The following is a 12,070-nucleotide window of genomic DNA, read 5'->3' on the forward strand; positions in this document are numbered from 1 at the left end:
CAACACCTAAACCCTACGGACCTGGAAGCCCGGTCCTGAGGTGTCACAGTCAAGGACAGTCCTCCGGACACTCAGAGCAGCACAGGGGGCTCCCCAGGCGGCCCGCCCCTGCACCCTGCACCCGCCTCGGCGGCTCTGGCGCCGCCCTCCCCCAGGCTCAGCAGGACCACCTCATCTTCCTCAGCCCGGCGGCCTTGTCCCCGCCGCTGTGCACCAAGCCCCGGGGACGGGCTTGGGCTCTGGCCTTCTGCTCGAGCACAGTGTCCCCTTCCGCCACCTCCTTTCAAGCTGCACGCACCGATTTAACCTCTTTCCCACTCGCTCCGTCTCTGCCGGTCTCTCGCAAGCAAATCCCATTTCCCGGCATCCTACTAGCAAAGACGTCTCTTAGACAATTCAGCCTTTTCTCCTAGCAGATTCTACCACCAAGCATCCTGCCAGCGCTGGCCTTCGCATCTCTCGCAGAGGAAAAACCCACTTCTCCTTTCTACCTCTCTGACTGTTCTCATTTTCTGTCTGCCTGAGGTCTCTCCTCAATTTCTCGGCTGCTAGTAAACACCCGTGCAATCTCCCGGCTGCCACCACGACCCCTCCCCGTCCCCGCTCAGGTCCACACCTGAGCCATGCCTGGGCACTTTCCGTGGGTCTGCCATAAACTCCACACGTCCAAAATCAAATCTCATCTCCCTCCACGACACAGGCCGCCACCCTGGCCTCCTCGCCCCTGAGCTGGCACCGCCGTCCTGTTTCAGACACGCGGGCCTCAGGCGGACAGGTCTGAGAGGACGTTCTGCGACGACGGAACTGTTTTCCATCGGTGCTGTCCGTGACGCTGGCCACTGCCACAGGTGGCCGCCCAGCATTTGCAATTTGGCTAAAATAACTAAGGGATTAAATTTTAAATGTTACCTAATTTAAATTAACTTGAAATTAAATAATTACATGTGGTTAGTAGGTACTGTATTGGACAACACAATTCCAATCTCACCCTCTTTATCTGCTCCTGATCTCTCCATCTCCAAGGCACCAGTCCTTTCTGAATACTTCTTGGGCATACCTTAGTTTCAATTCCTGGTCCTGCTCCCACCGCTGAATTAACTCACACCTAGAGCAATGCAGCGCCCCTACACAGCACCTGTGGTAAAGCTCCGTGTCACCACAGCTGCCCCACACACCAGTGCATCCACAGCACCTCCAGCCTGGGAGTTCAGAATGATTTCTTCTTGCTAATCAAATACAGACAAGGGTAAGACGGTTTGGTTCGACAAGTTGGACAGGTTTTGATGGTGGTTAGTCAAGCTTATCTTACACGATTAAACCATAAAGCAATGATTACAAGGCAAACAGTTATGCTGCACAACCTGCTGGCGCTAGAGTGGAGAGCACATTAACATTTAAATCACCAGGGCAAACACTGTCTCCAGACGCAGTCTAGCAGCGGCAATGAGGGTATTTGCAAATGCAAACCAAAGGTGGGAGCACAATTCCCCCAATATCTGCCATCAAAGCACTCAGTAAGAGCGGGCAGATGATCCCACGGTGTGACAGCAGTCTAAGCTGACGGACCAACAAAAGCACAGAAACCTTCAAGGTGGTTCACAGGGTTGCTTGAAGAAATGGCTACCTGCAGGTCTGAGGAAGGAACCCACACAAAATGAGCAAGGGACCTCTTGTGCCAGAAAGCACAGGACCAGTCAAAGACCAATGGGGTCCGGCTAAGAGGACAGAGGAGCTCCCAATGGCCCAAGGTGCGGCAGTGTGGACACACAATTTGGACATGATAACTGGAATGGACTGGAACACATCAAATATATATGAAAAACCCAAATCCTCGAGTTGCTCACAGATGCCAGGGATGCAGGTGCACAGAGCAGAGCCGCCGCGAGGGTGCGGCAAGAAGGCGGACGGACACCTGCGAGCCCAGGGGAGCAGCCTCAGGAGAAACCAAGCCCGCCGACACCCTGGTCTCGGGCTCTCTGTGACCCAGGACTGGGACAGTGAGTGTCTGTTTTTCAGCCACCCAGTCCGTGGTGTTGTGTCACGGCTCCCCTACCAGCGCACGCTCCAAGTGCGTGAGCTGCGGAAGTGTGGGGTCCTTATCGTCCCGAGCCCCTGCTTCCTCACGTGCGGGACGAGGCCGTTCGCAGACTTAACCGCAGACCTCGAGGATGGAATGAGGCTCTATCACTGTCACAGAGCCGCCTCAGAGTCAGAGCTAAAGGGCAGCTATTATCACTACTGCTCTCATTTCAACAATGACCATTATCATTGTTGCTATTAGTATCTCCAGAGGGACAGTCATCAGACCCCTTCTCTATACGATTGAGAAGTCAGCAATATTGCAACATACCCAAAATGCTGTATCTTTCTGTAATCACAAGCCTGCTTTTAAAAAAAATCCTCACCACCTGTTTTTTTTCCCTTAAATCTTCACTTGAGAACATTTTTTTCATTGCTTTTAGAGAAAGAGGAAGGGAAACAGAGGAACTCCAATGCAAGAGAGAAGCATGGCACGGCTGCCTCCCAACCACATGCACCGGACTGGGGAACAAACCCCCCACTCCCTCCCTCCCTCCCTCCCTCCCTCCCTCCCTCCCTCCCTCAGGTGTGTGCCTTGACTGGGGGCGGGGCCCGCGACCCTTCAGTCATGGGCTTCATCCACGGAGCCCTGCTAGCCAGGGCCGCCAGTCTGTTTCTATAGATAAGGAAATCTTTTTAAAGATTTCTGGGGTCTGGTAAGAAGGCTTGAATATTAAAAAACAACAATAACAACAACTATGACCATGAAACATCAACAAACAAACAAACAAACAACCCCTTGAGTTCACAATGACCCGATCACCAACTTGAGAGAATAGAGGGAAAGAACATGTAAGTGAAGTTATAGGGATGCATGTCTAAAATACGTGATTTTTCCACACACACACAAAAAGGATCCAGTTGCTTCAACAAATGAATGGCGTATTTTTAAAAAGGGGGCCAGAACTATTATAGATTAGAAGAGAGTTAAGAATCATATCAACTGCCCTGGTCGGGTAGCTCACTTGGTTTGAATGTCGACCCCACACACCAAGGTTGCAGGTTTGATCCCCGGTAGGGGCATGTACAAGAATCAACCGCTGAATACAGAATAAGTGGAACAACAAATCAATGTTTGTTTCTCTCTCTCTCTCTCTCTCTCAAATCAATCAATTAAAAAAAAAAAGAATCGCATCAACCAAATGTAGTTTTTGGGCTTTGTTTGGAACCTGACTTAAACCAAAAAATGACTTTTTTGGGGGGTAAAAATAGAGGAAATCTGAACACAGAACATTAGATAGTGTTAGGTTTGTAAATGGTATTGTGATTATATATATATATATATATATATATATATATATATATACACATATATATATATAAAGTCCTTCGATGCCTCATCTACTTACTAGGGATGCAAACCGCAGTGATGCTGTGTCGGGAGGAAAAAAGGAGGGGCAGATGAAACAAGAACCACACGGTGTGCTAACAACCAGTGAAGCTGGGGGCGGGGCGGGGAGGGTGTGGTGTCTCCACCCCCCCCCGTCCCCCGCATGGCACACCTGTGCGCAGGGAAGGCTCCGAGGGGTGGGGGACGGGTTCTGTGGGTCCCAGCACCAACATCATTCTCCATGCGTCTCTCTCCATGCATCTCTCTCCTTTCCAGCTCAAGCTTTTCTGCTCGGGCTGGCTCAGATGGACGGATGAACAAGAGCTTTAAACTTTTTCTTTAAATTGTATCTTCACATTCTTACTTACATGATGTTTCACAAGGCTCCTATCATACCCCTGGCTACTCTAAAGTGAAAATGTAGGCAGAGGTAACTAGTTTTGAGATTGTAATAATGATGGCTTTCTATGGAAAAGGAATTACTGGCTTTAAAAACACACAAAGGCTCTTGTTGTAAGTTGCTTGCAGAACACCAAAATCTCAGACTACTCCCTTCATGTCACACACACAAGCCTTGGGTTGACACAACAGCAGAGAATTAGATGCCAGCAGTTCTGTACGGCAACATCTGAAGCAGCAGCACAGACAGTGAGCGGCAGAGAAAAGCAAACGGAATGCTGGCACCCAACGCAGGCACTGACTCACGCTTCGTCCAGGCAAGTCTGAACTCGGGGCAAGCGTGAGACCACAGACAGGAATGGGAGTGAGGCAAGCTGTGAAGTCGGGGCAGCGGAGCACGCTGGTTCGCACCAACAGGCATGCCAGTGGCAGGTCTGGCCACCAATGTGACAGAACGCCACCAGGGCTGGGACACACGATGCGCACCTGGCCAGAGGGGACAGACAACTCTGGTGCGGAACAACAGGAGGTTACCTTGCCAACCAGGGAGGCTCAGTGATGAGGAAGAGGATTTGTTTTGTTTTGTAGTTTTTAGGCTTTTTTGATTTTTTTTTTAAATGGACAAACTATCCTAACATAAACTCCCGCTTAGTCTAGCAGTAATTCTAGGAAGTCGCACTGAATCACCAAACTGAGTTGGCTAGAGTGGGCACACAGGTAAAAAAGCAAAGGGTACCACTCCACGGACAAGTTCTTTGCGGACTGACCGAAGTTACGGTATGCAACATCCAGGCTCCGTTTACCAGGCCGCTTGCACCGCCTGACAGTGTGCACGTCTATCCAAAGACGTCTTTAAATATGTGGTTTAACTGACTTTCATACCCTTGGGCTTTTTAAACCGTAGATAACAGAAATAAGATCACAGAGGACTTTCTTCTTCAGTCACGTATGATTTAAAAGTTTAACGGCTATGATTCACTTACCTTTATACTTGCACGGGCATTTTCAAACTCAATGTAGCTTCCAGGCTGAATTTTAAGGAGGGAAATTTGTTCAAGAGCTACCAAAAAATGAGCCGAGTGAACCAGAGAGAAGGCTTCCCCATATTCGATACGCTGTTCTGCCCAAGACCATCTTTCCTTTTCATTTTTCAACTGAGAATATAAAGTTTATTACATGGTACATACCCTTTCAATAACATGAACAAAATATTCTGTTGGGTGCAGATGTATTCGACAGTAGGAGTCCTTGTACCAATTTGTCTTCTGAGAATATTGTTGAAAATTTGAGCCACATCTTTTTTGCCCTATTAGGAATACAATCATTAAAATATTTACCTGACTAACCATCAAAAAGCCCATCCACCCTCCCCATTAAACTTAAATCAAGGCATTGCACATTCATAATTATGACCAAATATATGACCTTAAAACATTCACAGACATTGCATTTTCTTATTTCTCTATAATTTCAAATTCTAAGTTTTAATATTATTTTTAACCCAAGCAGTGTGTTGACGAAGAAGTGAAATCTCACTACATAGAACTGCAGCCATCCCAGCTCCCAGAATCATGCTGACTCCGATGTGAAGAACAAAATCTTGCTGTACGTTTACAATGTTCAGAGACCTGATTCCCACCCAAATGGAACAGGCGGCCTAAACAGGAGGCCTGTGCTGTAAACACTAGACATGCTCTTCTTTTATAGTGATGGAAGGAGAAACTGCATGCTATTAGTGATAACAATGAAAGAATTTCGTAAGAAGCTGAGCTTCAATGGCAAGCAGACACGTGCCCCGATTAAACTAGGCCTACTTGGGAAAGACTGCATATACGTTAATAACGAAGGTGCTGAGTATCACGTGATGCAGCAGTTCAGACCAGAATTATGCCACTGTCTCTGACTAAACAAAACAGATGGACACTGCCACTCTACAGTGAACCTTACAAACTTCCTGAGAAAGTAACAGTGCGGCGCTGGATGCCGAGAGATGCTTCAGAATGGCTACTTGTTCACAGGCTGACAGGCCTTCAGGAGACTGAGTGAACAATCGCTTTCCGTCATCAGAGACCATCCCGGGGCCCATGGTGGTCAGGAGTTGTAACAGCAGTCTCTAAGAACCCATCTCAAGGGTGTACACTTCTTTCAAAGGTATGTCTCTGAAGTGCCAAATGAATATTAACTTCAGCGACCGGGCTGGGGGATGGGGTGGGTGGACAAAGGAGAAGGCACTGGATGTCCAGTGCATTCCCAACACTGCAGAGAAAATAAAACTGCTGCTGTTGAAATCTGATACCCTATTAAAAATAGATGAAATCAGCTATATAAATGGGAAATGGGTCTACTTGTTCTATGGGGCAGAAATCCATTTTTATTCTTTTCTATTATCAATGTTACATTTGTGTAAACTATGAACCCCACCCTTCAATCCCTCTGCACAACCGAACCTGGCATTACACCTGCCATTTTCTCCCTGGTTTTTCAGGTGACTGCACGGACATCCAGTCACTGAGGATGACAGACCCTGGGGCTTAAAGCAAAGCACACCCATGATAAAGAATCAAAGGCCTTGACCATGCGGAGCCCCTCATCAGCATACGTGTATTTATTTCTTAGATGGGTATCAAGGGCCATTATTCTCACTGTTACACTAACTAAATATTTAACACGACCTGATCTGGCCACGTAAGCTTGGGAAACGATCTCATCCCTCACCGGCCTACCAGGGCCGGGCAGGAGCTGCAAACGGGCAGAGCAGGCCCTGAGGCAGAAAAGCAGGCTGCGCTGGCTGCCGCACACCCAACCATGATCTCCGGTGTCAGCTGGGAGACCATGTAGGACTAGAGGTCGAATGTTACCAGAGTCAACATTCTCGAGAGAAGCCAGAAATTCAAAATTGTGTATAAAATATCCTACTATTGAAATGACATCCTAACTTCAACATTTATTTATAAGCAGTGTCAAGCAGAACACATATGATCTCTGCTGTAATGAATTCTCAGTAGGTAAAAACAAAAAACAAACAAAAAACCCCTGGATATTCTTGGAGAGATCACCTACCTCTAACGCCCTAACCTTCTATGGGGTTTTTATACAGTCTTCAGTGTTTATTCCTTGAGAACCAAAGACCAGTGAGTCACGCAGAACAGCACCTGTTCACTAAACACAGCCTACACGGGAGGAGGACATGACGAACACCTCGGAAACTCCCTGTGCGATGTGGTGGGAGAAGGGGAGGGAGCCTGGCCCAGCCCGGGCACTGCGCTCCCGCCCTGGCCCCGCCAGCGAGCAGGCAGCCTCGCCGGCTGGCTCACAGGCCTGCCGCCCCGGGCCAGGAGCCGGGCAGGGTCTTCAGCTGCTCCGAGGGAGAGAACACAAGGACAAGCACTGTGAACAGGGTGCTGTTGGTGAAAAATAAGAAACTGATTTGTTACCTCAAAGTCAATGAGCTGCAGGTCCGCTACGAGGGTGCTCAGGAGCCCACTATTATACAGCTCTTGAGCCAGCTGGGCCACTGCTTCCGTCTGCGGCTCTTTCTCATTTGTGCCGTACAGAATTTCTTTCATGGCAACCAGATTTTTGGAAACTTCTTCCGTGGCCTGATTTTGGGGGAGGGGAAAAAAGTCATTTTAACAAACATATATAGTAAACACCTATATCTGTTAAATAGCTTCACTGTGTATTACAAACCCATGGGCCTATGTACAAGACACAAAGGTGGACAAACCCCAAAGCTGCCCTCAGGAGCTAACAATGTGCATGGGAGCACACACGCATGGGAACCAACACGCGTGCTTGGCAAGGAAGACCAGCAGACCCCCAGCACGTGTACCTGAACACTGAGAACAGTACGATGGCAGCAACAGAACGGGGAGAGAAGGTTCTGTTCTGCCTCAAATGGGAGGAAAATCACACGGAAGAGGCACCTGAGCTGACCCAGAGCCTGGAGACACCGAGAGGCAAGAAGCGGGGAAGGGGGCTGAGGAGCCAGAACTGGCACGAGCCAGGGGTGGGGGGAGGGAGGAGCACAGCAGGAGGAGTACAGGAGGAGTCTGTCAAGAAAAGGCGTGGAGGGGACGAGGCAGCGACAGCAGAAAATGAAGCTGAAAGCGGCTCTGAACGCAAAGGTACAACGTCAGCGATAAATAAAATGTCACTACAGAGCTTCCACTGCTGGCCCAGATGCGGAGGAACCGGGGCCAGGTTTTACCTTTCCCCATGGAAAAAAGGCTGAAGAGTAGAGGAGCACCATGAAAGAACAGATCTGGAACACCGAACTTCAGGCGGCACCGGACAGTGATCCCCGAGGGAAGGGAGCACGTGAAAGGCACCTCCCGGGCGAGCTCTGTGCCTGGAGAGGGAAGCTGGGCCCAGCGGAAGAGGCGGCCTTGGTGAGCCGAGCTGAGCCGAGCTGCCAGCGCTGGGCATCTGTGGAGGCCAAGGGGACCGGCCTTCGCAGCAGGGCCGAGCCCCGGAGGACAGAACTGCAGGGAGGCGAGGGGAGAGCCGCAAGGGCCGCTCGCTTCTTCAGCTGAACACGGCCTGGGAGGCCCGTGGGTGTGCGGGAGGCGCCCAAGGCCAGGGAGCACGGGCTCACGCAGGCTGGACACAGCTCCTGTCTCCGCCACCCTAAGGAAAAGCTCGGTTCACAGGGTACAGAGCGGAGATTTCAAAGGGCTTTGTCTCAGTCAATAATGAGGAGAAAAAGCAATCAACAGACAAACAGCCCTGCAAGTGACACAGGTGACAGGATTAATAAGCAAGGACATTAGAAGTTACTGTAACTACAGTCAGTATGCTCAGGAAAAAATGAACAGGTTAAGTAAAGGTATGAAAACAGTTTTCTAAAAAAGACCCAAATCAACACCTAGAAATAAAACTACAATGTCTGAAATAAAAATTACACTGGACAGAATCAATAGCAGCCGAGACACAGCAGAAGAAATACTAAAGACAGAGACAGAGCAACAACCACCACCTGCAACGGCGCCCGGAGAGACGGGAAAGGCAGCACGCGGAGAGCTAGAGGGGGAGCGAGAGGGCGACTGTGCGCCGTCACGTGTGCGTGAGAGTGTGTGTGAGACGGTCCCCGAAGTGGGGGGGGTGGGGGGGTGGGCAAGATAAATGAAGACACAGTGGCTAAAAATTTACTAAATGTGATGAAAACGGTAATCCCATGGAGCCAATAAATTTAAAAAACTAAGAATAAGAAACAGAAAGAAAACTACATCAAGGCATGGAATAATAAAATTGTTTTAATTCAGCGAAGAAAAAAATTTAAGAGCAACCAGAGGGTAAAAATATTAGCCAAAAGAATCAAAGAATTACAATGGACTTCTTGATAAAAATGAAGTAAAAAATAATAGAGGAACATCATTAAAGTTATGGAAAAAGATAAGGTAAACTAAACTGTCCTCTGAGAATTCTATACCTACCGAAAAGCGTTCCAAAAACAGAGCTGAAGAAAGAGTTGTTGAGACACAGAAAAGCTGGAAGATTTTGTCACCAGGAGACTTGCACTACTGGAAATTGCTTAAGGAAGCCCTACAGACAGAAGGAAAATAATTCAAGAGGAAAATCTGCACGTACGCAAAGGAATGAGGATCACTGAGACAGCGAAGTGGGTAAATATAAACGACTTCCCACTCAGCGTCAAAAACAGTCTTTAAAAGACATTCGGCTATTTAAAGTGTAAACAACAGTGTATTCTGAGCTTACGACACATGTAGGACAAAAATATGTGACAAACACAATTCAAAGGTGGGTGGGTAATGGAATGTAGTAAGGTTCTTACACAGGCAGCAGAATAATATTTCTGAGACTGCAGTAAGTTAAAGTTATATACTGTAAGTCCTAAAGGAACCACTGAAGAAAACAAAACAAGACTTATAGCTAATAACAAAGGAGACTCAATAGGGCACTAAAGGTATGTGAAAAACATAAAGGCTATAAAAAGCTATATAAACGGAAGTATTTGTGAACAGAAATCTACTTCAAGGGGATTACTAGCGCAGACAGACAGGACACAAGCATTTCATGCACCTGAAGCATCACCCAGTCCCACGGCACTCCCTGCTACAACCTCCTGCCCTCCTTATGCACGGTCACCTGCTTCACCTGAAGTAGTTCTAGCGTCTGCAGTGTTTGCAGAGTTCAGAGCCAGGGAGCTAGCTGTTAAAATATTTCTCGAGACAAACAGCCCTCACTCTGGTGTCTGCTAGCCCTGGGGCTGTGCTGCAGATCCACCGTACCCTAACTCCTCTTCCACCGAAAGGCTCCCCTTGGAAGGCAGCTTTGCCCATCTTCCCTAAATAGTCTTCTTCTCCAGGAAACCCTCAGAGTCTTCACTATCCTCCCAAGGAAGACAGGACTCACACTCCCACCCTATTCACAGTGGAATGATGCAGAAGACATCAGACCCCACACTTCCCTACAGATGCCCCAAATGCTAAAGCAGCCCAAAGGCTATCTTTAAGAATTTTTGCAATTATAGCATATAACTCATTTAATGCCAGATCTTTGAATGACAGTGCAATGAAGGCTTTAACTCATCCCACTATTTGATTTAATCTCATCAACAGCCCATCATTCCACACTGTGGAGGTATTTCTGGATTTGGAAGGACATCCATTATACCAGCTATAACTCTCCTGTCTAAATAACCTGAAAATAGGATAGGTGTGCTTCCCATGGCCTCGATCATTAGCCAAAATGCGAAAAAGGAAATAACCCTGAAGGGAGTCTACCATTATTATGCCTTTGAATCACCATGTTCTTTTCAGTAATGATCCACTCACTAAAAATCTCTGGGCATGGCTGCTCAACCACTTACACATTACACCTACTTTCAAATCACATTCAAGTGGTTTTCGGTTAAATACTTTGGTCAAATAATATCTATTTCCTCCACATTTCCTGAGCATAAGAAAATGAAATAAAGCTAATTTGGGAAGACCTTTTTACTAACCCTGTGCTGAATTCTACTATTACTTTGTATTCTAGGCGCTGACAAATCATCCTCCTAATATAATAATCCCATTATGAAACCTCAATCAGTATCAATGTTAAAGTGACCCTGATTGTACTTATTCTGGTCCAGTAAATAAAATCGTTTATCAACAGTAAATGTTCTCTTAAAATCTAATTCCATGGGTTGCTTTTTCATTTCATTAATTTTCATTCTTCAGATGATTGTCTTTGACAGGGAAGCACCTGACATCTAGTGGGTTTTCTGAGCCTACTGCCTGTTGATTCTATGCCCACGAGCCTAAGCGTGGGCCTCGGCCCCTTTTGCTTCTGCAGCTAGATCAAAGTTCTGAGGCTCACAGCAATCCTTCAATGCCCAGTTTCCGTTCTTCTTTGAAATCATGATATGATTTAAATCTGAGTTGAGACCACTCTCTGCTCTCTTCTGATAGCAAAAGATGAATAAGGAGGTGGGGAAGGTGACGGTGGCAGCTAAAAGGTATGGGGTTTCTTTCTGAGGTGATGAAATGCTCTAAAATTGACTGTGGTTATGGTTGCACATTACCTGCAAGTAAATGGGAAAACCACTGAATTATACACATTTTAAATGGGTGAACTATATGAGGTATGTCTCAATAAAGCTGTTTTAAAAAGCAGGGAGGAGAAAAGGAAATAAAAAAGCTAATTATTGTAATTCTGAGATGAAAAGCCACCTAGATTCACATGCAAAGTCCTCTTCTTCCCTTTCCGAAGATGACACTGTCACCTGCACTACAGGTGGGGAGGAAAGACAGGTAGAATTCCCTCATCTGCTATTATCTTTATCTACCCACATCGGTCCTCCCTGCTTCTGGCCTCCGGCCACCTCCCGCCTGCTCAGGAACTCCCCCTGCCTGTCATCTCATCTTCTAGTACAGTCAGCTCCCCTCCCCTTGATTTTTCCCCATCAGTTTTAAATAGGATCAAGATTCTCATGAACAAAATCAAAAAACTCTCCCTTGACTCCATAACCCTCTCCCAGTCACTGCCCACCATAATCAAACGTCTCAAAACATCTGTCTGGGCCCTGGCTGGTGTGGCTCAGTGCACTGAGCATTCGCCTGGGAACCGAGAGGTTGCAGGTTCAGTTCTCCGTCAGGGCACATGCCTGGGTTGTGGGCCAGGCCCACAGTTGGGAGCATGTGCGAGGTAATCGATCACTGTATCTCTCACACATTGATGCTTCTCTCCAGCTTTCTCCCTCCCTTCCCCCTCTCTAAAAGTAAATAAATAAAAATCTTTTTAAAAAAAGATCTC

At 47.3% G+C, this 12,070-nt stretch overlaps 1 protein-coding gene across 1 annotated transcript in view; it reads right to left on the reverse strand.

Annotated features, from left to right (window-relative positions):
• The window catches only part of CAB39 (calcium binding protein 39), a 71,031-nt gene that overhangs the window by 15,610 nt on the left and 43,351 nt on the right, over positions 1–12,070 (reverse strand). Inside the window, exons 3-4 of the mRNA XM_045845679.1 lie at positions 7,243–7,407; positions 4,996–5,114 (exon numbers count right to left, since the gene is read on the reverse strand). Coding sequence (XP_045701635.1) covers positions 4,996–5,114; positions 7,243–7,407 — 284 coding nt within the window. The remainder of the gene's footprint in view (positions 1–4,995; positions 5,115–7,242; positions 7,408–12,070) is intronic.

This window comes from Phyllostomus hastatus, unplaced genomic scaffold, assembly GCF_019186645.2.
Source record: "Phyllostomus hastatus isolate PE091 unplaced genomic scaffold, TTU_PhHast_1.1 phas_contig_477, whole genome shotgun sequence".
Lineage (NCBI taxonomy): Eukaryota > Metazoa > Chordata > Mammalia > Chiroptera > Phyllostomidae > Phyllostomus > Phyllostomus hastatus.